At 43.8% G+C, this 27439-nt stretch overlaps 1 protein-coding gene across 4 annotated transcripts; it reads right to left on the bottom strand.

The window, feature by feature from the left end:
- Window positions 1–1864: 1864 nt before the first annotated feature.
- LOC103646072 (protein CHROMATIN REMODELING 19) lies at window positions 1865–26891 on the bottom strand. 4 transcript variants are annotated; one of them, XM_008670797.4, is made up of 13 exons: window positions 25419–26886; window positions 25188–25305; window positions 24474–24514; window positions 23705–23955; window positions 23429–23609; window positions 21784–21969; window positions 21536–21709; window positions 21301–21459; window positions 20740–20817; window positions 20421–20557; window positions 20134–20352; window positions 9608–9796; window positions 1865–2214 (listed from the first exon to the last, which is right to left on the bottom strand). In XM_008670797.4, exons 1-12 carry the CDS (start codon window positions 26631–26633, stop codon window positions 9634–9636), a joined length of 2922 nt encoding a protein of 973 aa, XP_008669019.1. In that variant the 5' UTR covers window positions 26634–26886; the 3' UTR covers window positions 1865–2214; window positions 9608–9633. The 4 variants fall into 4 exon arrangements, with proteins under 4 accessions (XP_008669019.1, XP_008669021.1, XP_008669020.1 ...); XM_008670799.4 differs by lacking the exon at window positions 1865–2214 and adding an exon at window positions 2242–8895; XM_008670798.4 differs by lacking the exon at window positions 1865–2214 and adding an exon at window positions 8493–8797.
- Between the last annotated feature and the right edge of the window lie 548 nt (window positions 26892–27439).

Genomic DNA, 27439 nt, shown 5'->3' on the forward strand with positions numbered 1-27439 from the left:
CATTGCGATGGAAAATATAATGCTAGACATGTATATGTGTACTGTACCGTGCCATCATCTACTACAGCGCGCATTGGCTGCTTGCATTGCATGTGGCCCTGAGCTCCTTCAATTTCTCTCTCTTTTACCTTCTCTCGCGCTTCTTTGAGCTACTACACACATCGTCTGTTAAATTAATTACTCCCAGTCATGCCCCCATTAATTATGTTCAGCAGCTTCCTAGTTATATTTAAGAATTATCACGCTTCCTATTTACTATATTAATTTAAGAATTCTCATGCACTATATTTTTCGGTTTCCTGAAAATGATGGATACTTCTTCTTTTTTACATCCATCGCCGACGAGATTAGCGACAGAGGTTGGCTTCTTCCCTGGGAGGGGTTTCCTCCGGCGCGCGGCCGAGCTTATAGGGGAAGGACCAAGCATGGGAGGTAGATATTTCGGTAGCGCGGCCGATGGCCGGACGGCCTGCTGATCAGCCGGCCGGCGAGGTACGGAGGGTAGGCTAGCTGCCAGTGCCACTAGCTAGGGCGGAGGGAATTTTGACTGCGGGGCCGAACAGAAATGGCTCATGCAAATTCAGATTGCCGCGGGAAAGTGTGGAACCGACAACAAGATTGCTGCATGCAGGAGATCGACAGAGGGTGGCGGGCCGGGTGAGGCGGAGCTACAGGGGCATTGGGCGGTGGCAGCGACCATGAGGGAATACATGTAGGACTCCATGCACACATTTAGGATACCTAATAAAACGATCCCAATTACGTTAGCGTGAGATGGAAGACATCGTCTTTAATTTCGCATATATATATTAGAGGAAGCCAATTATATAATGGAGCAAAGCAAGAGGATATACATGTATAAGAGTCGACACTGAAACACACATAATCACGTGCGTGAGCCATACCTGCACTGTACAGCGAGGAAACGAGAGGGAGTGGGGTGATATGGACAAGACAGGTCCATGACATGCAAATATATCATATCTTCCAATAACAAGGCCGCCTTGCGGTTGCAGCAACACCACCGCACCACGCATGCATGATGCCGTCGCCTATACTCGCGCTCCTGTGTGCGACGAAAGAGAGGGCGTAGAGGAGGGTTCACGGGAGGTTCCAAGGCGCGCACCCCAAATCATGCCTCTGCCTCGACCCCACCCCACGCACGCCCCGTGGAGAGATTCCCACGACGTACATGGCTTCGTGCCCCCATGGCAAAGAGCACTACTAGCCAGCCAGTGGTCTCAAAGCACTCGTGGCCGGGACTATGATGATGAGATGGACGCACAGTCAGTGGCAAGTTACACCGGTCGTGCGTGTGTGCCGCCGATATGTGTACATTGGTCCAAAAAAACAGGCATGTGGTGCATGCCATCGTATGCATCGCTTACATGGACCGCGACAGTCACATGTGACCCGTATGTGACCCGTACATTTCAACCTCCTCTCGTCCAGCAGGTCCACGGGTGAAACATGCATTTTGTGAAATAAAGCATGCATCGTGGTTGAAGGTGAGGTAGACATCGCGTAAAGAATATACGTCCGACAGTATGATTGGACTATTCACGTGCACCACCAAACTATTCGAGGTGTAGACAAGGCGACACTCGATCGAGCATCAATACGATATTTTCTGGGCGTAAGCTTAAGAGGTTGGAAAGATAACGTCCGCAAGGGAAGATTTGAACATCACGAAAGAGAATGTACGAAGCCCGTAGATTCAGGCATCAGGATGTCCTGCGCCATCGTTACGACAGATAGGACGATTAGTCGATTACTCAAAAGGAGACACTCTGACCGCACCCGTACACCGCTAGGCACACGAGGCTCGTGGCCGTTTCCGCATGTCGCTTATGCACAGCATCGCTGAAGTAGTACCAAACAGAAAAGGCTCGGACCATTCCCAAGACATCCAGACGACGGTATCAGAAATTCAGAGAGCAAGAGCAACAAAGTGGCCCAGCACTGAGCCCATAAACCCAGCTTTACCCACCAGCAATTAACTACCAAATCACGTCCCTCCACGAGGGCAGCTCCATGGTCGGGGGACAGCGCTCATTCCATCAATGATGCATGCCAATAGCAACTTACCCAGGGCGTGCTAAGACCTTTTCCTTCATGGAAAGGGCACCAGGACGCCGCGCCTCCAGATAACAGTGTTTCTTGTCAGTTCTTGGCTTGTCACCTTCTCGGGACAGAACCATGCTTGGACGTACGCTATAAAACGATCATGTGCACGGCTAATTTTAATCAGTTGAAACTTATCAGATACTAATGTATCTACAGAAGTGCGTAAAACGTTTTTACACAAATGGCCAGTAAAAGCAATTTCACTAGTGTTGTACACAGACTACCGGCTCACGTGATTACATTTCTTTTCCTCCCACTGAATACATTTATTTCCTACCACTGACAGGTGTTTTCAACTTGATCAAATACCGATATAGCATACCTCCAGTCAATCAATCACGTTCCAACGGATACAGAAATTCAAAATTTTCAATGACAAAAACTTAGGCCCAATCAGCATAACATATGGCCTGTGATCCCAGCCGAATCAAGACTGCCAGAAGAAACTTCATCCCTCCCATCTCAAAATAAATCAACTTTTAGAGTTGTCCTAAATCAAATTATTTCAGGGTTTGACCAAATTTATATAAAAATCACGGGCATAGTATCACTAGGTACATCATGAAATGTACTGCCATAATCTACTTAATTGGTGTAATAAATGTTTCTTCTTTCCTACAAAGTTGGTCCAAGTTGATTATAGAAGTTGATTTATTTTGAGACGAAGGTAGTGTCTGAAAACTAAAAGTTGTGTAAAATACTTCTAGTAAGCAAAGCAGATCCTCAGGCAATATTCAGTGGAAAAAAGTTCGAAGTCTTTACCAGCATAAAATGCATTTCTTGTATTTGGCATAGTATATGATCAGGGTTTAGATTAAAAGCTAAAAGATTTTTTGTAAAGCACAAGGCAACAATCCTTATTTTTAAGGTCAAGAACAAAAATAGAACTGACCGGTGAAAATTATCGGGATCAGGATGTCATCTGTGTTTTCAAGTCGTCCAACTAATTGCGATTAGTCAATCTAGTCGATTTAGGGTGGTCGATTAGAGAAGCCGACCCGATCAGAACACCTGGTCGCCGTGGTTGTCCGACTAGTCGACGACTAGGGACGATTAGTCGCTCGATCAAGCACTTCTGAGCGACCAGGGTCCGAAGTTGTCTGCGGAGGTAGTAAGTGTTTCTTTGTTGTTTTGAACACCTACATTACTTTAGGGTCATTGGGGAGCGTTACTGTTTTTAGTTGGATGAACAAATATCTTCTCTTAATGAGTATTGCAGAATTCATGTCATGTTTACCCTTTATATATATAGTTATATACTCTATACTATTGTTATATACTCCCTCTGTCCCAAAATCTAATTCATTTTAGACTAAATGTACATTCATTCATTAATTTATTAATGTAGTTTGTATTTATGTCTATATTCATTATCATTCGAATGAATGCAGACGAAAGAGAAGAGGGCTAAAACCCCAAACCCTAAACCCTAAAACCCTGACCGGTGAGAATTATCAGGATCAGGGTGTCATCTATGTTTTCAAGTCGTTCGACTAATTGCAATTAGTAGGTCTAGTCGGTTTAGGATGGTCGATTAGGGAAGCTGACCCTATCAGAACACCTGGTCGCCCTGGTTGTCCGACTAGTCGACGACTAGGGACAATTAGTCGCTCGATCAAGCGGTTCTGAGCGACCAGGGTCCGAAGTTGCCTGTAGAGGTAGTAAGTGTTTCTTTGTTGTTTTGAACACCTGCATTACTTTAGGGTCATTGGGGAGCGTTACTGTTTCAATTGGATGAACAAATATCTTCTCTTAATGAGTATTGCAGAATTCATGTCATGCTTACCCTTTATATATAGTTATATACTCTATACTATTGTTATATACTCCCCCTGCCCCAAAATATAATTCATTTTAGACTAAATGTACATTCATTCATTAATTTATTAATGTAGTTTGTATTTATGTCTATATTCATTATCATTCGAATGAATTTAGACGAAAGAAAAGAGGGCTAAAAAGAAGTTAAAGAACTATATTTTGAGACGGAGGAAGTATTATGTTATATACTCTATACATATATGGTCTTATATACCATAGGTAAAGCCAGGATTTGGATTTAGGGAGGGGGGGCCAAATCAGATTAGGAGGGACTGCTAGGAGGTATTTTGCATTATCTACATGGTGATTAGCTAAAAAAATGAATACCTTCTATGAAATTAGGTCCCTGTCTTCGCCACTGTTATATACCATATATACTCTATACATATGTCTTGGATGAACACGACGACTAGAAGACGACGAGGGTCGACCAAAGGTCGATTAGTCGACCTAGTCATCGACTAGTCGAGATTAGTCACCTGGTCGGACCCCTAGGTCGACCAGCTGGTCGCTCGACCAGAAAACATAGAGTGTCATAGAAACAAATTATAAGATCACATTTCAGCATGGGCATTGGAAAATCAGAAGAAAGCATTGTACAGTAGCAGTATAAAAGTAAAATGCAAGCACGATGCTCCTAGTATAACCGAGAAAACATCGCACTATCGCAGCAACCAGGTTATTTCTTCATTTAAGGTCAAGAAAAGTTCTTGTGCATTCATAGATCACTGCAGGTGGGCTGTAAGTGTGTACCAAAGCCTCAACAATGAGCTGCAAGTATAGATGAAGGTGATAGGTCAATCTAGATTATTTCATTTTTTCTTGCTTTTGCGCATTCATAGATCACTGCAGGTGGACTGCAGGTTTGTTCCCTTTTTCTTGCTTTGACATCTGGATTATTTCATTTTGATGAGTTTTGTGTTGACCCAAAGACAACAAAAGAAACTACTCCCTCTAGTTTAAAGCGTTAACTGAGAAGATTAAAAAAAAAGCCAGGATAAGATACACCAAGCATCTCCACAGCCCTCACGCTTGCTGGAGAGGAGTGCCAGATATGGAGTGTAGCAGAAACCAATGGGCTTCCATTATCACAGCCCCTAGCTCAGCTAGCTAGGATCTCTAGTTTGGGTCATTTTTCACCTTCTAAACTTTAATGGATGCAAATGTAATCTGTTTTAAGCGGGTGTTTGTGATATGGCAAGTACGCCGAGGAGTGTACAGTAGTGAATACAGGAGATCCTGATATTGTGGGAGAGAGCGAAAAGGATATAGGGCTCGGCTAAAGGTCAGACTGCTGTCGCTTACAGGTGCAGTGGGTGCCAGGGGAACTGAAGCAACTCACCCCAACTAAGGAAAGCTTCTTTTTCGATAATTTCCTAGTATAGACTATGGCCATCTTTATAAAAGTAGAGTCCGTATTATTCATCTAACTGATAGCTAGTAACCGAGGATAAGCCTCACGTCTAAACCGGGATAAGGATAGGCCTCTCCCTCTTATTCTCTGCCAAGCAACTAACAGAACCTAAGCAAAACTCTCAGCTAGCCATGGTGGCGCCTGGCATACTGTCGCCCCACAAATGGGGTCCACAACATTTCTCCCCTTGCCGACAAAAAGATTGTCTGCAAGCTCTACGTTTGGGTAGTGCAACTTGAACTCCACCTATTCCCATGATCATTGCCTCCCAAATGCCTCTGTTCAATCTGGCGCGCAGCACCTTTTCTGGAGTTGGTATCACACGACCACGGAGCAACTCTGAAAGGGGACCAACTCGAGATGGAGTAGCACCCTCAAACTTCTTCAAGAGAGAAACATGGAAGACGTCATGAACTCCGACACGTGGAGGGAGTTGCAGTTTGTATGAGACCGTGCCAACTTGGTGCAGAACCTGGTAGGGTCCAAAATACTTGGGCTCAAGTTTGAATGGTGCTTCCGCTCTGCAGTGCGTTGCTGCAAACACAGCCAAAACAAGTCGACATCCTTGAACTCCACCTCGCGCCTCTTGTGCCAGTAGCATTTCATGGTCACTTAAGCTTGAATTAACCGCTCGCAAATCTCTGCCAAGAATAAGTCACAGGCCAACAGTTGCTTGTCGACAGCCACAACACAAGAGGTCCCCAGCTGGTAAGACAGTAGCACTAAAAGCTCGTGACCATATACCACTTTGAATGAAGACCATTTGAGGGCAGTCTGATATGATGAATTGTAGCTGAACTCAGCCCAAAGCAGCCACTTGAGCCATTCTTGTGGCCTATCTCCAGCAAGGCACCGCAGATACATGGTGATAATGTGATTCACTACCTCTGACTACCCAAATGTGGAAGGCAGAACTCATGTGAAGATTCATGCCGGCCAGCTTGAACAACTCAGACCAGAATAAGTTGGCGAAGTCCGCGTTCCTATCACTGACAATGAAACATGGCAGACCATGGAGACGAATAATACCATCGAAGAAAACTTTGGCCATGGATGTTGTTGTATAAGAATGGTTGAGCACAACAAAATACACAAACTTAGAGATGATCCACAACAGTGAGAATCACAGACTTGCCACCTACTTTTGGTGGCCTCTCCACCATGGAGATATCGCTCAATACCTCCGAAGGGACGGACAACAGCTGTAGCAGGCCAATAGGATAGAGGTGCTCAGTCTTGTTCCTCTAGCACACAGCGTAGCCACGGATGAACACCTGAACATGCTGGAGGATGTGGGGGTTGTAGAACGGTGAACGGCGCCCGACAACAAGTGATGGTCTTTTTAATACCTCCGTGGCCCGCGTCATGGACATGAGACAGTAGCTGCGGCCAAAGGGCAGAGGCATCCGGCACAGATTTTACCATTGAAGAGTAGACCTACAATCTCAGCCCCACCTTCCTTGGCAGTCCCGTCGAGTAGTTGCTAGCGCAGGAGGGCCACCTGCTAGTCGGCTGCAGAGTCGGGGCGCAAGGCATCAAACAACTCAAATGTCGATGTCGTGATGTTGTGGATAGCCATGACCGCACCGTTGAGCTTCCTCAGCTTGTATTCCACCATCAGATCGTAGCCGAAGAGCTTGCTCACCTAAGTGTGTTGGGGGCCCTGTTCTTAAGGCGTCGCCTAGGCGTCCAGGCATAGCTCCAACGCCTAGGCGCCTTGCCCGCCAACCTCGCCTAGGCGTCCAGGCGGTGGTCCAACGCCTTGGCTCACCTTACCGCTTTAAAAACCATGGTTGGGGGTCGTCGATAGGTGTGGGTCCAAAAGAAACTTCAAGCTGTAGTGGTTCGTGCGGGCGACGAACAGGCAACCGAGATGTATGGCCGCCAATAACAAACTGCTTTCACCAGACCAATCAGTCCACGCTTATATTCAGGCAGTTTCTGGTGTTGAGGTGCCATCGCCCTGCTGAAAAAGGCAATGGCGCCACTCCTTGATGCAGCACCGCACCAAACCTCATGCCCGATGCGTCGCAGTTGATGATGAAGCGGTGCTAAGTCTGGCACCAGCAGCAATAGGGTGGTCATCCGGGCCTGTCTGAGATGCCTGAAAGCCTCTTCTGCTTCGTCTGTCCAACAGAACGTCTCGTGTTTCATCAAGGTCGTCAACGGTGCTACAACCTTGCCGTAGCTGGCAATGAATTCACGGTAAGAGCCTGTAAGGCCAAGGAACCCGTGTAGTGCCCAACTGCCCATAGTGATCTAGGTGGTGGTAATGCTTCGACGACATCAACCTTGGAAGGGTCCATGGCGACCCCTTTGGCGAAGATGATGTGACCAAGGTAGGCCACAGTTGCACCCCAAATTAACACTTGAACGCTTCAACGCCACCTTGTGTTGTCGGAGCAGCAGGAACACCTGGTTGATGTGTTGAAGGTGCTCCGCCCACATGTTGCTGAAGATCAATATGTTGTCGAAAAAGACTAGCACAAACTTGTGGATGAACGGCTTGAGGAGCTTCTTCAACATTGGCGACGCATTAGTCAAGCCAAAAGTCATGACCAGAAACTTGTAGTGGCCACAATGCGTGCAAAACATTGTCTTGTCAATGTCATCAGGGTGCATGCAGACTTTATGGTGCCCGCTGTGCAAATCAAGTTTGTTGAAGAAATGAGTGCTGCAGAGCTCGTAAAGCGGCTCGTCAACCACCGGGATGGGAAATTTGTTTTGACAGTCTCGTGAAAGTCGATGTAGAAGCGTCATGTCTTGTCCGCCTTCTTGATGAGCAGGGCGGGCGAGACGTGCACTCGCAAATAATGCCCTGGTGTAGCATCTGATCAAACTAATGCTCATCCCATCCTTCAAATGCTAAGGATAGTGGTATGGGCGCACTGCTACTGGCGTCATGACGGACAACAAACAAATCTGGTGCTCATGGCAACGTGGTGGATGAAGGCCTTATGGATCGATGAAGAGGTCCATGTGTCGTCAATCTTTGATACCAAATTGATATGTCGTGTACGCCGAGGAGTGCACGGTGGTGAATGCAGGAGAGCGAAGGGGATATGGAGCTCGGCTAAAGGTGAGACCGTTCTGGGCGCTAGAGCGATTGAAGCAGTTCACCGCCCCAACCAAGGAAAGCTATGGTCCTCTTTGATAATTAACTAGTACAGACTATGGTCCTCTTTATAGAAGTACAGGACGTATTATTCCTTATTCGTCTAACTAACAGCTAGTAACCGAGGATAAACTCCACTGCTAAACCGGGATAAGGATAGACCTCTCTTATTCTCTGCTAAGCAACTGACTAACAGAACCTGAGCAAAACTCTCAGCTAGCCACGGTGGCGCCTGGCATACTGCAGGCCCACAAATGAGTCAACAACAGTTTAGGTGTTGTAACTCTCTTTGTTAAAGCAATGATATGGAGTTCTCCTGTCTGTTCAAGAAAAAAGATTAGATACAACATAACAACAAGCAGAGCAGCTTTGAGCAGTACACCAACAATATGTCATGAAGTGAGGAATCACCACCCAACTGAAAACAAAAGTGCAGACCTTTCTGAGGTTTTTGAAAAATCTTTACGGCACAACAGAATATTTGTCAAATATGGTTTATAACATGCACACCAAATGACTCTTGTGGAGTTAAATTTAACACATATAAAGTTTCCCATATAGTTTCTCTGATAAAGCGGGTGTCAATCTCAAACTGACAGTTAGACTAGTATGTCAAGATACATGTACATGTGGTCAAACTGCACTCTAAAACGTATCCTGACAATGTTAAGTGTAGCTTAGGTACCCCGTACCTACTTGTGCAGATAAAATAAAAATAAAGATAAATAATGGTACAGACTGAAGAAAATGTTGCGACTTTGGAACTATTCTGCGTTTCATTTAAAACAAGTTAAAACTTTGGTACAGATGTATTACTTCAGATTTCAGTTCTTCCTATATCAGAGGGGGGGGTGGGAACCGGACTCCATTACAACCTACAGTAACCTTAAACATTATGTCATTATGTAGAACCATAAACACTTCGGAAATCCAGCAGTTTATAGCACGCCATTCATAGAACAAAAGATGGATAAGGCAGACTAAAAGATGGGAGGTTTCAAGAGCAAAAAGGATACATGGATGCACATCTTAGGACCTCAAGATTCAAGACATTAACCAGGGTGAATGGTAAGCTTAAATGAAGGCCAAAAACCCATTGTTGAAGATATCCCACGGGTAGAATTGTATACCTTCAAGAAACTCCAGGGTTAGAACTTCAGACCAGGAGAAGAGATGCCAAAATCTCCCCCATTGTCTTCTCTGGTACATCGGTACTATTGTCCAACTCTGCTCCAGAATGAAGAATTGCAGCGTCTAGTACTAGCTTCCGCCTTGCAATCTCATAGATGTTTTCATCAACTGAATCCTTTGTCACTAGCCTGGAAAGACACATAAAATTCAGTACAGTTCCATAAGAATTTCTTGTCGAGCTTGCTATGCAAACAACCATGCTCACTTTATTGCCTTTCATAATAGTGATTATCCAATGTGTACCTTTCATTTTCTTTGTGAAACATGATTGTTTTGGATTATAACTTTATAAAGGCATTTCCTAGTTCCAAAAACTAATGAAAATTAAATGGCACATAGTAAACGAGATAATTATTTGACACAAATGAGTTTGAGTGAACTCAACAGAAAATGTAGAATATGTGTTTGCCTGGGGTTATTGAACAAAATAGGATGCTGCTCCATTAGAAAGAGTAGCACACAGATTACCAAGTGCAACAAAATTAAGAAAATTACGCTATTATCTCTCAGTACATACATCTAACCATGAAACTTTGCACAGGCACACCACAACATTGTACATTACAAAAAAAAAACAAAGGCTTTTTAATAATACTAGATTTCATTGTAGCTTTCCAGAATTTCTATATACACGGCCATATTGCAGGAAAACATCAGAAGATTTTTTGAAAGTGTCAGTGTTTGGACTAGCGGTCCTAACCAGCTATTGAGGCAATCAGTTCTAGGGACTTGGGGACTTCCCCTCTCCCGCTTGGCTTGTAATCCCTACTGCAAGCACCTCGGTGCGAGTAATATAAGCTTCATCACCCCTCTGCTGGAAGTAGGGGCCTCGCTGAAAGGAAATTAGGTTTACACCTAGTCCCTAATTAATTTTGGTGGTTGAATCGCCCAACACAAACAATTGGACTAACTAGTTTGCTCTAGATTATATGTTCTACAGGTGCCAAAGGTTCATCTATATCTATACTAAATCGACTGTCCGGAATACCGTAGATTATTCCGGACAGGAGAAGCTTTTTGGAAAAACAGGCCAAGCGCGGACCGTCCGGGCCCTTGCGGCGGACCGTCCGCGACACGAGGATGTCACTCGGCCAGAACCAATGCAAAAATCCAAGTCTGTGCTATGGACTGTCCGGAGGAAAAGCAAAGACCGTCCGAGCCCTTGCGCGGACCGTCCGGCCTCTGGCGCGGACCGTCCGGTAGGTGAGAAACCGAAAAACCCGAAGGTAACGGGTTCGGAGAAATGAATTATAGCGGCCTCGCGGACCGTCCGGACCAGGCGGGCGGACCGTCCGCGACTGGCTCTGTCTGACATCTGACGACGCATTAAATGCAATATAGCCGTTGATATAGCCGTTACTGCTGACCGTTGCATTTTCAGCCGTTGATCTACAGGGGCGGACCGTCCGCACCAGGAGGGCGGACCGTCCGCGCTCAGCAGAATGGCCCAACGGCTAGGAAGTGGTTGGTGGCTATAAATACCACCCCAACCACCTCCATTCAATCCATCCAAGCATTCCAACCTTCAACATTCAATACAAGAGCTAGCAATCCATTCCAAGACACATTCAAAGCCTCCATCTCTCCAAGTTTCACTATTGAGATAAGAGATCATTAGTGATTAGTGGCTTGAGAGAAAGTGATCCGTGTGTCATTTGTCGCTCTTGTTGCTTGGCTTTTTAATCGTGCTTTCTTGATTCTTTCATTGCGATCAAGCTCACTTGTAATTGAGACAAGAGACACCAATCTTGTGGTGATCTTTGTAGGAACTTTGTGTTCCAAGTGATTGAGAAAAGAAAGCTCACTCGATCCGTGGATCGTTTGAGAGAGGGAAGGGTTGAAAGAGACCCGGCCTTTGTGGCTTCCTCAACGGGGAGTAGGTTTGCAAGAACCGAACCTCGGTAAAACAAATCCGCGTGTCACACTCTCCATTTAGTTGCGATTTGTTTTCCACCCTCTCTCGCGGACTCATTTCTTTATTACTAACGCTAACCCGGCTTGTAGTTGTGTTTATATTTGAAAATTTCAGTTTCGCCCTATTCACCCCCCCCTCTAGGCGACTTTCAATTGGTATCAGAGCCCGGTGCTTCATTAGAGCCTAACCGCTCGAAGTGATGTCGGGAGATCACGCCAAGAAGGAGATGGAGACCGGCGACGACAAGCCCACTACAAGCCAAGGGAGCACTTCATCTTCATCGGAAGAGTCCCGCACCAAGAGAAGAGAGAAGAAGAAGAAATCCTCCAAGCGGAAGGAGAAAAGATCTTCCTCTTCTCACCATAAGGAGAAGAAGGAAAAATCTTCTCACAAGCCGCATCGGAGTGGGGACAAGCACAAAAGGATGAGGAAGGTAGTCTTCTACGAGACCGACACTTCATCGACCTCCACCTCCGGCTCCGACGCGGCGTCCGTCACTTCTAAACGCCAAGAGCGTAAGAAGTATAGTAAGATCCCCCTACGCTACCCTCGCGTTCCTAAACATACACCTTTACTTTCCGTCCCATTAGGCAAACCACCAACTTTTAATGGTGAAGATTATGCTATGTGGAGTAATTTGATGCGATTTCATCTAACCTCTCTCCACAAAAGATTATGGGATGTTGTTGAGTATGGTGTACAGGTACCATCCGTAGGGGATGAGGACTACGACACGGACGAAGTGGCCCAAATCGAGCACTTCAACTCTCAAGCCACAACCATTCTCCTTGCCTCTTTAAGCAAGGAGGAATACAACAAAGTACAAGGGTTGAAGAACGCCAAGGAGATTTGGGACCTACTCAAGACCGCGCATGAGGGTGATGAACTCACCAAGATCACCAAGCGGGAAACGATCGAGGGGGAGCTCGGTCGCTTCCGTCTTCGCCAAGGGGAGGAGCCACAAGACATGTACAACCGGCTCAAGACCTTGGTGAACCAAGTGCGCAACCTCGGGAGCACAAAATGGGATGACCACGAAGTGGTTAAGGTTATTCTGAGAGCCCTTATTTTCCTTAACCCTACTCAAGTACAATTAATTCGTGGCAATCCTAGATATACACAAATGACCCCCGAGGAAGTCATCGGAAATTTTGTTAGTTTTGAATGCATGATTAAGGGCTCCAAGAAGATCAACGAGCTTGATGAGCCTTCCACATCCGAGGCGCAACCCGTGGCCTTCAAGGCAACGGAGGAGAAGAAGGAGGAGTCTACACCAAGTAGACAACCAATTGACGCCTCCAAGCTCGACAACGAGGAGATGGCCCTAATCATCAAAAGCTTCCGGCAAATCCTCAAGCAACGGAAGGGGAAGGACTACAAATCCCGTTCCAAGAAGGTTTGCTACAAGTGTGGTAAGCCCGGTCACTTTATTGCTAAATGTCCATTATCAAGTGATAGTGACAGGGACAACGACAAGAAGGGCAAGAGGAAGGAGAAGAAGAAGTACTACAAGAAGAAGGGAGGCGATGCCCATGTTTGTCGGGAGTGGGACTCCGACGAAAGCTCAAGCGACTCCTCCGACGACGAGGACGCCGCCAACATCGCCGTCACCAAAGGCCTCCTCTTCCCCAACGTCGGCCACAAATGCCTCATGGCCAAGGACGGCAAAAAGAAGGTAAAATCAAAATCCTCCACTAAATATGAAACATCTAGTGATGAGGATGATAAAAATGAGGAGGATAACTTGCGTATTCTTTTTGCCAACCTTAACATGGAACAAAAAGAAAAATTAAATGAGCTAATTAGTGCTATCCATGAAAAGGATGATCTCTTGGACTCCCAAGAGGACTTCCTAATCAAGGAAAACAAGAAACATGTTAAGGTTAAAAGTGCTTATGCTCTAGAAAGAGAAAAATGTGAAAAATTATCTAGTGAGCTAAGCACTTGCCATGAGATTTTAGACAACCTTAGAGATGAAAATGCTAATTTGTTGGCTAAGGTTGATTCTCATGTTTGCATTGATCCTAGAAATGATGATGTTGACTTGCTTGCTAGGATTGATGAATTGAATGCTTCCATCGCTAGCCTTAGAAATGAGAATGAGAAATTAATTGCTAAGGCTAAGGATTTTGATGTTTGCAATACTACTATTTCTGACCTTAGAACTAAGAATGATTTGTTGCATGCTAAGGTTATTGAATTAAAGTCTTGCAAACCCTCTACATCTACTATTGAGCATGTGTCCATTTGCACTAGATGTAGAGATATTAATGTTGATGCTATCCATGATCACCTTGCCTTAATTAAAAAACAAAATGATCACATAGCACAACTTAATGCTAAAATTAGAGAGCATGACTTAGAAAATGAAAAATTTAAATTGGCTAGAAGCATGCTCTATAATGGGAGACGCCCGGGCATTAAGGACGGCATTGGCTTTCAAAGGGGAGACAATGTCAAAATTAATGCCCCACCTAAAAATTTGTCTAACTTTGTTAAGGGCAAGGCTCCCATGCCTCAGGATAACGAGGGTTACATTTTGTACCCTGCCGGTTATCCCGAGAGCAAAATTAGGAGAATTCACTCTAGGAAGTCTCACTCTGGCCCTAACCATGCTTTTATGTATAAGGGTGAGACATCTAGCTCTAGGCAACCAACCCGTGCCAAGTTGCCTAGAAAGAAAACTCCTAATGCATCAAATGATCATGCCATTTCATTTAAAACTTTTGATGCATCTTATGTGCTTACTAGCAAATCCGGCAAGGTAGTTGCCAAATTTGTTGGGGGCAAGCACAAGGGTTCCAAGACTTGTGTTTGGGTACCCAAAGTTCTTGTATCTAATGCCAAAGGACCCAAAACCGTTTGGGTACCTAAAACAAAGAACTAAACTTGTTTTGTAGGTTTATGCATCCGGGGGCTCAAGTTGGATACTCGACAGTGGGTGCACAAACCATATGACAGGGGAGAAAAGGATGTTCTCCTCATATGAGAAAAACCAAGATCCCCAACGAGCTATCACATTCGGGGATGGAAATCAAGGTTTGGTCAAAGGTTTGGGTAAAATTGCTATATCACCTGACCATACTATTTCCAATGTTTTTCTTGTAGATTCTTTAGATTACAATTTGCTTTCCGTATCCCAATTATGTAAAATGGGCTACAACTGTCTTTTTACTGATACTGGTGTTACTGTCTTTAGAAGAAGTGACGATTCAATAGCTTTTAAGGGAGTGTTAGAAGGTCAGCTATACTTGGTAGATTTTGAAAGAGCTGAACTCGACACTTGCTTAGTTGCTAAGACTAACTTGGGTTGGCTTTGGCACCGCCGACTAGCCCATGTTGGAATGAAGAATCTTCACAAGCTTCTAAAGGGAAAACATATTTTAGGACTAACAAATGTTCATTTTGAGAAAGACAGGATTTGTAGCGCATGTCAAGCAGGGAAGCAAGTTGGCACTCATCATCCACACAAGAACATAATGACTACCGACAGGCCACTGGAGCTCCTACACATGGATTTGTTCGGCCCGATCGCTTACATAAGCATCGGCGGTAGTAAGTATTGTCTCGTAATTGTGGATGATTATTCTCGCTTCACTTGGGTATTCTTTTTACAGGAAAAATCTCAAACCCAAGAGACCTTAAAGGGATTCTTGAGACGAGCTCAAAATGAGTTCGGCTTAAGGATCAAGAAAATAAGAAGCGACAATGGGACGGAGTTCAAGAACTCTCAAATTGAAAGCTTCCTTGAGGAGGAGGGCATCAAGCATGAGTTCTCTTCTCCCTACACGCCACAACAAAATGGTGTAGTGGAGAGGAAGAATCGAACTCTATTGGACATGGCAAGAACCATGCTTGATGAGTACAAGACACCGGACCGGTTTTGGGCCGAAGCGGTCAACACCGCCTGCTACGCCATCAACCGGTTATATCTTCACCGAATCCTCAAGAAGACATCATATGAACTCCTAACCGGTAAAAAGCCCAATATTTCATATTTTAGAGTTTTTGGTAGCAAATGCTTCATTCTTATTAAAAGAGGTAGAAAATCAAAATTTGCTCCTAAAACTGTAGAAGGTTTTTTACTTGGTTATGACTCAAACACAAGGGCATATAGGGTATTTAACAAGTCCACTGGACTAGTTGAAGTCTCGTGTGACGTTGTGTTTGATGAAACTAACGGCTCTCAAGTGGAGCAAGTTGATCTTGATGAGATAGGTGAAGAACAGGCTCCATGTATCGCGCTAAGGAACATGTCCATCGGGGATGTGTGTCCTAAGGAATCCGAAGAGCCTCCAAGTACACAAGATCAACCATCTTCCTCCATGCAAGCATCTCCACCAACTCAAAATGAGGATGAGGCTCAAAATGATGAAGAGCAAAATCAAGAAGACGAGCCACCTCAAGGTGATAGCAATGATCAAGGGGGAGATACAAATGATCAAGAAAAGGAGAATGAGGAAGAACTAAGACCGCCACACCCAAGAGTCCACCAAGCAATCCAACGAGATCACCCCGTCGACACCATCCTCGGCGACATTCATAAGGGGGTAACTACTCGATCTCGGGTTGCTCATTTTTGTGAACATTACTCTTTTGTTTCCTCTATTGAGCCACACAGGATAGAGGAAGCTCTCCAAGATTCGGATTGGGTGGTGGCGATGCAAGAAGAGCTCAACAATTTCACCAGGAACGAGGTATGGCATTTAGTTCCACGTCCTAACCAAAATGTTGTAGGAACCAAATGGGTCTTCCGCAACAAGCAAGATGAGCATGGTGTGGTGACAAGGAACAAAGCTCGACTCGTGGCCAAAGGGTATTCACAAGTCGAAGGTTTGGATTTCGGTGAAACCTATGCACCCGTAGCTAGGCTTGAGTCAATTCGCATATTATTGGCCTATGCTACTTACCATGACTTTAAGCTCTATCAAATGGACGTGAAAAGTGCCTTCCTCAATGGACCAATCAAGGAAGAGGTCTATGTTGAGCAACCTCCCGGCTTTGAAGACAGTAAGTATCCTAACCATGTCTATAGGCTCTCTAAGGCGCTTTATGGGCTCAAGCAAGCCCCAAGAGCATGGTATGAATGCCTAAGAGATTTCCTTATTGCTAATGGCTTCAAAGTTGGCAAGGCCGATCCTACACTCTTTACTAAAACTCTTGAAAATGACTTGTTTGTATGCCAAATTTATGTTGATGATATCATATTTGGGTCTACTAACGAGTCTACATGTGAAGAGTTTAGTAGGATCATGACACAGAAATTCGAGATGTCGATGATGGGGGAGTTGAAGTATTTTCTAGGATTCCAAGTCAAGCAACTCCAAGAGGGCACCTTCATTAGCCAAACGAAGTACACTCAAGACATTCTTGCTAAGTTTGGGATGAAGGATGCCAAGCCCATCAAGACACCCATGGGAACAAATGGGCATCTCGACCTCGACACGGGAGGTAAGTCCGTGGATCAAAAGGTATACCGGTCGATGATTGGTTCATTGCTTTATTTATGTGCATCTCGACCGGACATTATGCTTTCCGTTTGCATGTGTGCAAGATTCCAATCCGACCCTAAGGAATCACACCTTACGGCCGTAAAACGAATCTTGAGATATTTGGCTTATACACCTAAGTTTGGGCTTTGGTACCCTCGGGGATCCACATTTGATTTACTTGGTTATTCGGATGCCGATTGGGCGGGGTGCAAAATCAATAGGAAAAGCACATCGGGGACTTGCCAGTTCTTGGGAAGATCCTTGGTGTCTTGGGCTTCAAAGAAGCAAAATTCGGTCGCTCTTTCCACCGCCGAAGCCGAGTACATTGCCGCAGGACATTGTTGCGCGCAATTGCTTTGGATGAGGCAAACCCTGCGGGACTACGGTTACAAATTAACCAAAGTCCCTTTGCTATGTGATAATGAGAGTGCAATTAAGATGGCCGACAATCCCGTCGAGCATAGCCGCACTAAGCACATAGCCATTCGGTATCATTTTCTTAGGGATCACCAACAAAAGGGGGATATCGAGATTTCTTACATTAATACTAAAGATCAATTAGCCGATATCTTTACCAAGCCACTAGATGAACAATCTTTTACCAGACTTAGGCATGAGCTCAATATTCTTGATTCTAGAAATTTCTTTTGCTAAGCTTGCACACATAGCTCATTTGAATACCTTTGATCATATCTCTTTTATATGCTATGACTAATGTGTTTTCAAGTTTATTTCAAACCAAGTCATAGGTATATTGAAAGGGAATTGGAATCTTCGGCGAAGACAAAGGCTTCCACTCCGTAACTCATACTTCGCCACCACTCCGAGCAACTCTCTCCTCTTTGGGGGAGAAATGAGCATCAAGGAAAAGGACTTCATCCTTGGGGGAGAGAGTAAAAGCTCAAACGCAAAAGGACTTCGTCTTTGGTATAATCCTAACTCACTTATTTATGACCAAAGGGGAAGAAAGTACTTCGAGGGCTCTAATGATTCCGTTTTTGGCGATTCATGCCAAAAAGGGGGAGAAATGAGCCCAAAGCAAAAGGACCGCACCATCACCAATTTCGAAAACTTAAGTATTGAATATTTTCAATTGGTATCCTATTGTGTTCAAAAGAGAGAGAAAATAGTAATTCAAAATAACATATCAAAACCCTCTTGAACACTAAGAGGAGAATTTCATTTAGGGGGAGTTTTGTTTAGTCAAAGGAAAAGCATTTGAAACAGGGGGAGAAAATTTCAAATCTTGAAAATGCTTTGAAAAATCTTTTTCATTTGCCTTTGACTATTTGCAAAAGAACTTTGAAATGGATTTACAAAAGAATTTGCAAAAACAAAACATGTGGTGCAATCGTGGTCCAAAATGTTATATAAGAATGAAAGCAATCCATGCATAACTTGTAAGTATTTATATTGGCTCAATTCCAAGCAACCTTTGCACTTATATTATGCAAACTAGTTCAATTATGCACTTCTATATTTGCTTTGGTTTGTGTTGGCATCAATCACCAAAAAGGGGGAGATTGAAAGGAAATTAGGTTTACACCTAGTCCCTAATTAATTTTGGTGGTTGAATCGCCCAACACAAACAATTGGACTAACTAGTTTGCTCTAGATTATATGTTCTACAGGTGCCAAAGGTTCATCTATATCTATACTAAATCGACTGTCCGGAATACCGTAGATTATTCCGGACAGGAGAAGCTTTTTGGAAAAACAGGCCAAGCGCGGACCGTCCGGGCCCTTGCGGCGGACCGTCCGCGACACGAGGATGTCACTCGGCCAGAACCAATGCAAAAATCCAAGTCTGTGCTATGGACTGTCCGGAGGAAAAGCAAAGACCGTCCGAGCCCTTGCGCGGACCGTCCGGCCTCTGGCGCGGACCGTCCGGTAGGTGAGAAACCGAAAAACCCGAAGGTAACGGGTTCGGAGAAATGAATTATAGCGGCCTCGCGGACCGTCCGGACCAGGCGGGCGGACCGTCCGCGACTGGCTCTGTCTGACATCTGACGACGCATTAAATGCAATATAGCCGTTGATATAGCCGTTACTGCTGACCGTTGCATTTTCAGCCGTTGATCTACAGGGGCGGACCGTCCGCACCAGGAGGGCGGACCGTCCGCGCTCAGCAGAATGGCCCAACGGCTAGGAAGTGGTTGGTGGCTATAAATACCACCCCAACCACCTCCATTCAATCCATCCAAGCATTCCAACCTTCAACATTCAATACAAGAGCTAGCAATCCATTCCAAGACACATTCAAAGCCTCCATCTCTCCAAGTTTCACTATTGAGATAAGAGATCATTAGTGATTAGTGGCTTGAGAGAAAGTGATCCGTGTGTCATTTGTCGCTCTTGTTGCTTGGCTTTTTAATCGTGCTTTCTTGATTCTTTCATTGCGATCAAGCTCACTTGTAATTGAGACAAGAGACACCAATCTTGTGGTGATCTTTGTAGGAACTTTGTGTTCCAAGTGATTGAGAAAAGAAAGCTCACTCGATCCGTGGATCGTTTGAGAGAGGGAAGGGTTGAAAGAGACCCGGCCTTTGTGGCTTCCTCAACGGGGAGTAGGTTTGCAAGAACCGAACCTCGGTAAAACAAATCCGCGTGTCACACTCTCCATTTAGTTGCGATTTGTTTTCCACCCTCTCTCGCGGACTCATTTCTTTATTACTAACGCTAACCCGGCTTGTAGTTGTGTTTATATTTGAAAATTTCAGTTTCGCCCTATTCACCCCCCCCTCTAGGCGACTTTCACTCGCATTGCCCGAACCAGAATAAATCGTTTGTATCAACTTGCACACCATCTAGATTCTGGGCACGCAGCATCATTTCACTAGCTGGTTAGGACCGCTAGTCCAAACACCGACAGAAAGTATAATAATAAAGGAAGTACTTCTCATAATCTTTAGTCGCTATTAAAAAATAGAAACATGTCTTGGTGGAAAATTTAATAACAATATGTATATGTGCATGATATGATTGATATCAATGAACAAATAAACAGAAGAGACAGATAGTGAATCCAAACCATCTACGTTAGTTACTAGAGTAGCACCTATAGATAGTGACAGGTTTCTGTTGTCCAATGCGATGGCAACGGTCCTCAGCTTGCCGATCCATCTGGGGGTTAAAATCCATATCATGTATAATGACTGTGTCAGCTCCTACAAGGTTCAGACCCTGGCCTCCAGCTCTTGTAGAAAGTAAACATGCAAATATAGAAAGATCGTTGTTGAACGTGTCCACTATAGTCTGCCTTTCTGTCACAGCGGTCCTGGAAGAAATACAAAATAGCTAATAAACAGAGTAAATTTTGATTACAAAACTAAATAAAGAACATACCCTCCATCAAGGCGTCTATATGTAACTCCTATAATTTCCAATGCCCATTCAAGGATGTCAAGCATTGTGGTCCACTGACTAAATATGAGTACTCTGTGACCATCATTTGCCAGAGAAGGTAAAAGCTCCCCTAAGGCCTGAACACAGAGTAGGAACTATAAGAATAAAAGCATGACTAGTTTAAAAAAATAGCTTAAAGTAGTGCATCAAATATGGATGACTCTGTTGAGAACATTATTGCTAAAATTCAACATTTCCACTTTTTCTATAAATAAAACAGCAGTACATATAATAACAGATGCTGGAGAAAGAAATATACCTGACATTTTGCCGATGCAAAAACATGCTCATCCTTTAGAGCGCCCTTTGTGCCCACATCACCATATGACAATAATAGCTGCAAGTTAAAGAAAAAGTAAATACACAATCTATAGAGTTAAAAACAAGATTGGCATGTTTGGCAAAGTTCCTAGAGCAGCCCCCAGAGTGGTGCCGTAGGAGTGATTCCCTGAAATGAACTAAAATGTTAGGAGCTTAAAAAAAGCTGCTCCTGATTCACTTCCTCCAAGAAGTTTATTCAATCAGAATCACTTTCATAGCTCTACCAAACAGACCCTAACTTTCAGACAATAGTGTGTTTCTCAAAATCAAAACTATTCTTTGCCCAATGCAAACCATTAATACAACATGATCCTACTCGGTCCTACATTTAATTATTTTAAACCAGAGCAAAATATTAAAACGCAGGGAAATGTTTTAGTTTTCACCAGCCACTGCAAATGGCAAGACCTAAAATATAGTTCAGTCACAAAGACACCAGACAATGCAAGTATGCAACAGCTTATAAGGTAGAAGTATAGAAGTCAAGAAAGAACAATACTTGGTGGATATTGAAATCACTGTAGTTCTTTAGCTCTTGTATTGCTCTCTCCAAGGAGCATTCGAAGCCAAATGCACCTTTAGGGTACAGCAACCGTGCAATTCGATCAACATCTTTGTCACCATAAATACACCTTATAAGCAAAGGGTGATTCGCAATCTGTGGAGCAATGAGATAACCTTTGAAGATAACCATAAACATATTTCTCAAACTCTGCATCATAAGATATGCTCACCTTACGAAACTGTGTAAAATAGTTTGATATTTGTCGCTTTGGAATCAATCCAGCAACATTATTGGAAATGCCATCTGAAGACTTGGCACTACGAGCCTGGCAAGCAGCACGGTACTCATTTATGGCATTTTTGTAAGCTTCAGACTGCTCTGTGCCCATGACAACAAACTTAACCTGCAAGCGAGATGAATTTATGCTGAAAAAATAGAGACACAACTAATTGCCAGTGTGTAAAAAGAGTCACGCACATGTTGGATTTTAGGAACAAGCTGCTGCATTACATCTGACTTCAAACGTCTAAGAATAAATGGCCCTAAAATGGACTTTATCTGTGAAATTAGTTCGCGATCTTCTGCATTCAGCAGCTTCTTCAGATCAACATCCCCAGTAGCAAATATATCAGGCATCATGAACTCCAACAATGACCATAGCTCCTGCATACCATATTAAAACCAAGAACTCCATGAAAAGAAGTTTTAGGTACATGGTGATTTAAGATGAAATAGAATTTTAAGCATTAATAGTGCCTATAAAAACAGTGATTGTAGAAATCTCAAATAAATAAAAAATGTATTACATATTTGTTTTTAGAATTTTAACTGTCATTACACGTGTCATGTCGCTAGGCAGAACATGTTAGTGTTATAAAAGAAAAACATAAAACACAGCACATAACAGCAAGATGCAAATAAGGACTTCATGTGCTATATAAAAAAAGGCAGATCCAGAACCGGAGGCTCCCACATAAATGGGGTCTGAGGAAGGGATAAATAAACCACTATAGCTTTCCGCACACAGATTAAAGAGTAAGAAAGAAAAATTCATAATGCCCTTCACTTATTCTAGCACTTCAGTGGTCCTCTTTATATTTTTGGAGGTAGATGGTTGATAGCAGGACAGCAGAAGGGGTATTCCTTGAATCCTTGGAATGCCAATGTTTTTCGTAAAAAATGAATATGTATTATGTATACTATAATATCCTGTTCAACCAGTCCAACAAGGCACAAACAAACATATCAAACAGCCCCGCAATGATACAAGGATTCAGGACTACAGGAAAAAGAGAACGTGTTATTCCTATCGCAATCATCACCGACTCCCCGAGCGGCCGCCTGGTGTTCCCCCAATTGCACCCAAGTTCCACAGCCCTAGCGCAGGCGCAAGTGGCAGCTGGCGGGCAGCACCCAACAGCGCAGAAAGCAGGCACAGAGACAAGCAAGTCCGTCAGTTGAAACTTCCACCCTTCGTCTCAGCCACTTGGGCCCATTCCTGACTGTAAGAGATGAAAGTTCACATCCTCCACTCTGGTTAGTAGTTAGTACTCTTAGACCTGAGTTGTTTCTTGCTGTCTTGGATGGGGGGAAATGTTCTCAGAATGCCCTAATGCTAAATCCTGGATCTGCCACTGGTTGATAGGTTATTTGGGGCACACACATGACAGATATAAAGTTGTAAACTCATATATTGACACTGAGCAGTTGTTCAATAAATATGAAAGAAATGGTTGAATGTACGTTCATGTTATAGAATATCTTGTATTTAAATAAAGTCCACAAGTTCAAAGAAACATACAATTGGTATTAGAGTATTTGCTTCTGGGCACTATTTTGTTTATTACATGATCTTGAAATCGCTAAAAAGGTGCTACTCAGTGCTAGTAGTTACAAATCTATTGTTGAATGGCTGCTGCTGCACACTTTATTACTACGTTTTAAGTGTGCACATTTTTTTCTGAATTCCCCCTAGCCAATATACGCTGCATTTTTTTCCAGAAAGTTCCGTACACCAATTTCATCACATAGGTGGATGTTTTTCTACTCATGCATTTGGTAAGAGAACAGGATTTATGTTTAATGGACTGCCATGTACCAAACATTTCTCAAAAAGACTTACATGCAAATCATTTTGGAGAGGAGTTCCTGTCAGCATTAGCCTTTGGCGAGCATGTTGCGCAACAGCCATCAGGTTTCTCCATCGGAAGCTACCCTTATCTTTCAAAACATGTGCTTCATCCATCAAAACACAGCTCCATCGCCATCTTTTGAGGGCCCTACGATCATCCTTTTGCTGAGCACTACATAAACGTTTTAAATTATAAATAAATTTTCAATGTTCTGAATATGACATTCTGCTGTGTCATGCAAAAGCACTAAAGCAGTCACTCCAAACCTCCGCCTTTCAAAAAGTGAGTAGCCAACAAGGAGGACATTAAATGGAGCTGGACAGCCAGCCTTTCCTAAGGAGCTTAATTCCTTTGAGTAGGTAGTCCTTGCAGCTCCATGAAACATGATGATCGAAAACGAAGGGCACCATTTCCTGAGTTCTCTTTCCCAATTCTCCAACACGGAAGCTGGGCAAACTATCAGATGTGGACCTGGGTCATTATATAGATGCTGTAATAGATTAAGATAAGTGACAGCCTGCAAGAATAAAACAAAAAAAAATCAAACACTAAGAAAAATAAATTGATACAAATATGCACCATCCAACAAATGGTGTGTTCAGTGTTCTAATCTTCTTCCTGGTGTATACATTAATCAGACAATGTTTTACAGTAACTGTGTGCAGTGATAGAAAGTTTAGATAAATAAATCATCCAATGATATATTTCAGCACAATACAATTGAATAACACATATGAACTAGCATAGATAATACTCCCTCCATTCCAAATTATAACTTATAAGGTTATAAGACATTTTGGCTTTTCTAGATTCATTGATTTTGATGCACTTAGATATACACTATGTCTAGATACATAGTTGAAGGAATGTATCTAGAGAAGACAAAAAAAAAGTCTTATAATTTGGAATGGAGGGAGTACATGATACATTGTAGAATGCAGTTGGCATAATACAACAATCATATAGCTATATGACAAAACATTCAGGATTCCCCTAATTTAGAAATCATGTTAGGATACTACCATGGTTGCTTACCTGCACTGTCTTCCCTAGACCCATTTCATCAGCCAAAATTGCTGTTAAAACAAAGAGGAGAGATATATTTAAATGAATTAGGAATATTCTAGTTTTTTGGCACTGTAAATGATAAAACATAGCAAATGGTATTCAAACATGCAGCACACAGTAATGAGTGGCATACCGCTTTCCTTAAAGTGAATACATAATAGAAAACAATTTATTGCTCAAAAAAAACTAAGGTTCGACAGCATCTTCATAAACTGAATGAACAAAAATGTGGGGGGAGGGTGATTATTCCTATGCTCTATGGAAATCCATGATAGGTGACACCTAAGGAGAGACATTGTTGATCACCAGTTACACATCCACATATGTAGTATGCACCCTAGCATCAAACTGACATAACATGCATGATACAACAATAGGAGCTTCTCCTGATAGTTTCTCTCAAAAAATGCTAATGCTAAAATAATCAAAAGGTATTATTAAGTGTTTTCAATCAAGATGATTTTCATCAATGTGATCGGCTGATCGCTACTCACATAATCTACATCAGTGATCAGTGTATAAAAGGAACTAGCAAATGCAGGACTGCTTATTGCAAAAGGCAACAGCTGCAGAAACAACAGGATGCTCTCTCACAATGATCACAAGCTACACCATCGACAAAAATGTTGTGAGCAATTGAGAGTGCTCAAGTTCAGCTGCTCAATGCATAAAAAGCTTCACCTCCACCAATGCTTTTCCGATGCAGTAGGAGAAGGAAATTGACTCCCACAAGCTGATAAGGCTTCAACACAGGCTCAAACCCAGACTTCTCACGTGTGCATGCAGCATTTACGTCTTCCTGCTCCGACATTCACAAATCTCAATGGTTCAACACATTCGTTATCCAAAACCCTTAAATTTCCATCTCAACAGAAGAAAAAAATAGCATGTACCAGAGTACCATACAATTACCTGAGTAACAATACCACAAGTGGAAGCATCTATCTCACAGTAGCTTTCACAATTCTGCGCTGATGAACCAAAAAGCTCTTTGCGCAGATCTGACGAGATGCGTGAACATTTGTGCAATGCCATTCCCACTACATCTCCCTCGGGCTCCTCCACATGTACACTTCTCACCCCATTGTAGTCCTCATCTACGTCCTCCTTCTCCAGCTCCGACCAATTCACCCCATCCTCCTCCTCCAGAGCTACAGGCACATCACTGTCATCATCGTCCCCGACCACAAAGCGGCGGCCAGAGGAGCGTTGCTGGGGAGGCCTTGGGTCTTGGTAGTCGAAGTCATCATCAGCAAGGTCTTCTTCGTCTTCCTCAGAGATGTCAATAGCAAAACTCGTCAACCGGCGGCAACTAGTAGTGCGGCGTGGGCGTGATATCCTTGAATGCGAAGCTGGAAGGTCAAAGTCATTGTCCGTGATGTTGAAGTCATCATCATCACTGTCAGATAGCCGTGTGGTGGCAACAGCCTTGGAATGCTTCTGATTGCCGCAAGATGAGCCAAAGGACTGACGATGCTGCAAACGGGGCTTGTGCTGTGGACGCTTCTGGATGTGTTGCCTATTTGTGCTGCTGTTGAGGCTTAACGTTTTTGTGAGGTCGAAATCGTCGTCCTCACTGTTGGAAAGCTTCACATCGGAGGCAAATTTGGACCGTTTCGGATTATGGCTGGAAGAGTTGGGTGGCGGAGGAGCCCGCAAGTGAGGTTTGAGCTGAGGGGCCTTGAGGGGGCGTTGGTTCTTTCCTTTGCGGCGAAGGCTTGACGTCCTCAAAGGCGACGTAGGAAGATCGAAGTCATCGTCCTCACTATCGGAGAACCCAAAGGCGGCAGCGGCATTGGATGGTTGGGGATTGCGGCGGGACGATTTAACTGGCAGAGAAGGCCGCGATGGGGCCCCGTTATGCGGGCGCTTGAGGACGCGTTGGCTCTTCGCAGCGCGGCGGGAACCCCCGTCCGCACCTAGGTCGAAGTCGCTGTCGTCGTCCGAGAGGACGACAGTTGCAGTGCTGGTGCCGGCGGCGGAGCAAGCCTTGGGGTTGTAGATGAATGAATCGATCGACGGCGGAGGCTGCGAGGGCCGCTGATTAGGGCGCTTGAGGACGCGCGAGGGCTCGAAGGTGTGATTAGACCACTCCTCGTCGGAGATCTCCTCGAAGGCGCGGTGCATCGCAGCGAGGCAGCGGCCGCAGCCTGCTACAACGCTTGCTGACTCTGCTGGGGTGTAGGGTTTTGGAGGCGTCGGTGGCGGTGGCGGTGGCGGAGGAGAGGAGGCGGTGGCGGCGGTCGAGAGAAAGCACGAGAGAATTGGGGAGGGAATTTTGGCGGCCCCGGAAGTGGGAGAACTGGGCGGCGCCGAAGCTGACGAATAGACCCCCGACAATGGCTCTTGCGAAGAAAAATAATGCCACGACTACGGCTCTAAACCAAACATATTTTTAAGTTGGTTAAATTTGACTAAACTTAGACGTGGCAAATTCTGACAAGTGAGAGAGTGCTTGGGAGTAAAGTTTTTCACAATTCCAAAATAATACTACGCTATTTTCAAGTACTGCAATACTATATACAAAATATCGTTTGTCAAGCTAACTAAAATCTTTGTTTTCAAAATTAAAGTATTACAAATATTGTAGTTATTTTAAGGTATTGTAAACTTAGATCTATACCACAAAATGTATTGTTTTAAATTATGGTATTGTCATGATTAAAGTATATTATAGTATTTTAAAAAATGTGGCTTTTAAAAACTTTGTTACCAAACAAAACCTGATACAACAAACCAAATAGTCCTAGTTTCAAACCTACATTCACATCCACCTTACCAACAGACACATACGACTTTACATGTTATCCTTTATGTTTATAAATAAAAAATGTAGTAACGTACATGCACTTTGCTAGTATATAAGTTATAGTCTAGTATATAGCCCATGATAACACTACAATCCCAGGAAGGGGAGGGTTGGCGGCGACGCC

The sequence above is a fragment of the Zea mays genome, chromosome 2 (assembly GCF_902167145.1).
Source record: "Zea mays cultivar B73 chromosome 2, Zm-B73-REFERENCE-NAM-5.0, whole genome shotgun sequence".
NCBI classification, from domain to species: domain Eukaryota; kingdom Viridiplantae; phylum Streptophyta; class Magnoliopsida; order Poales; family Poaceae; genus Zea; species Zea mays.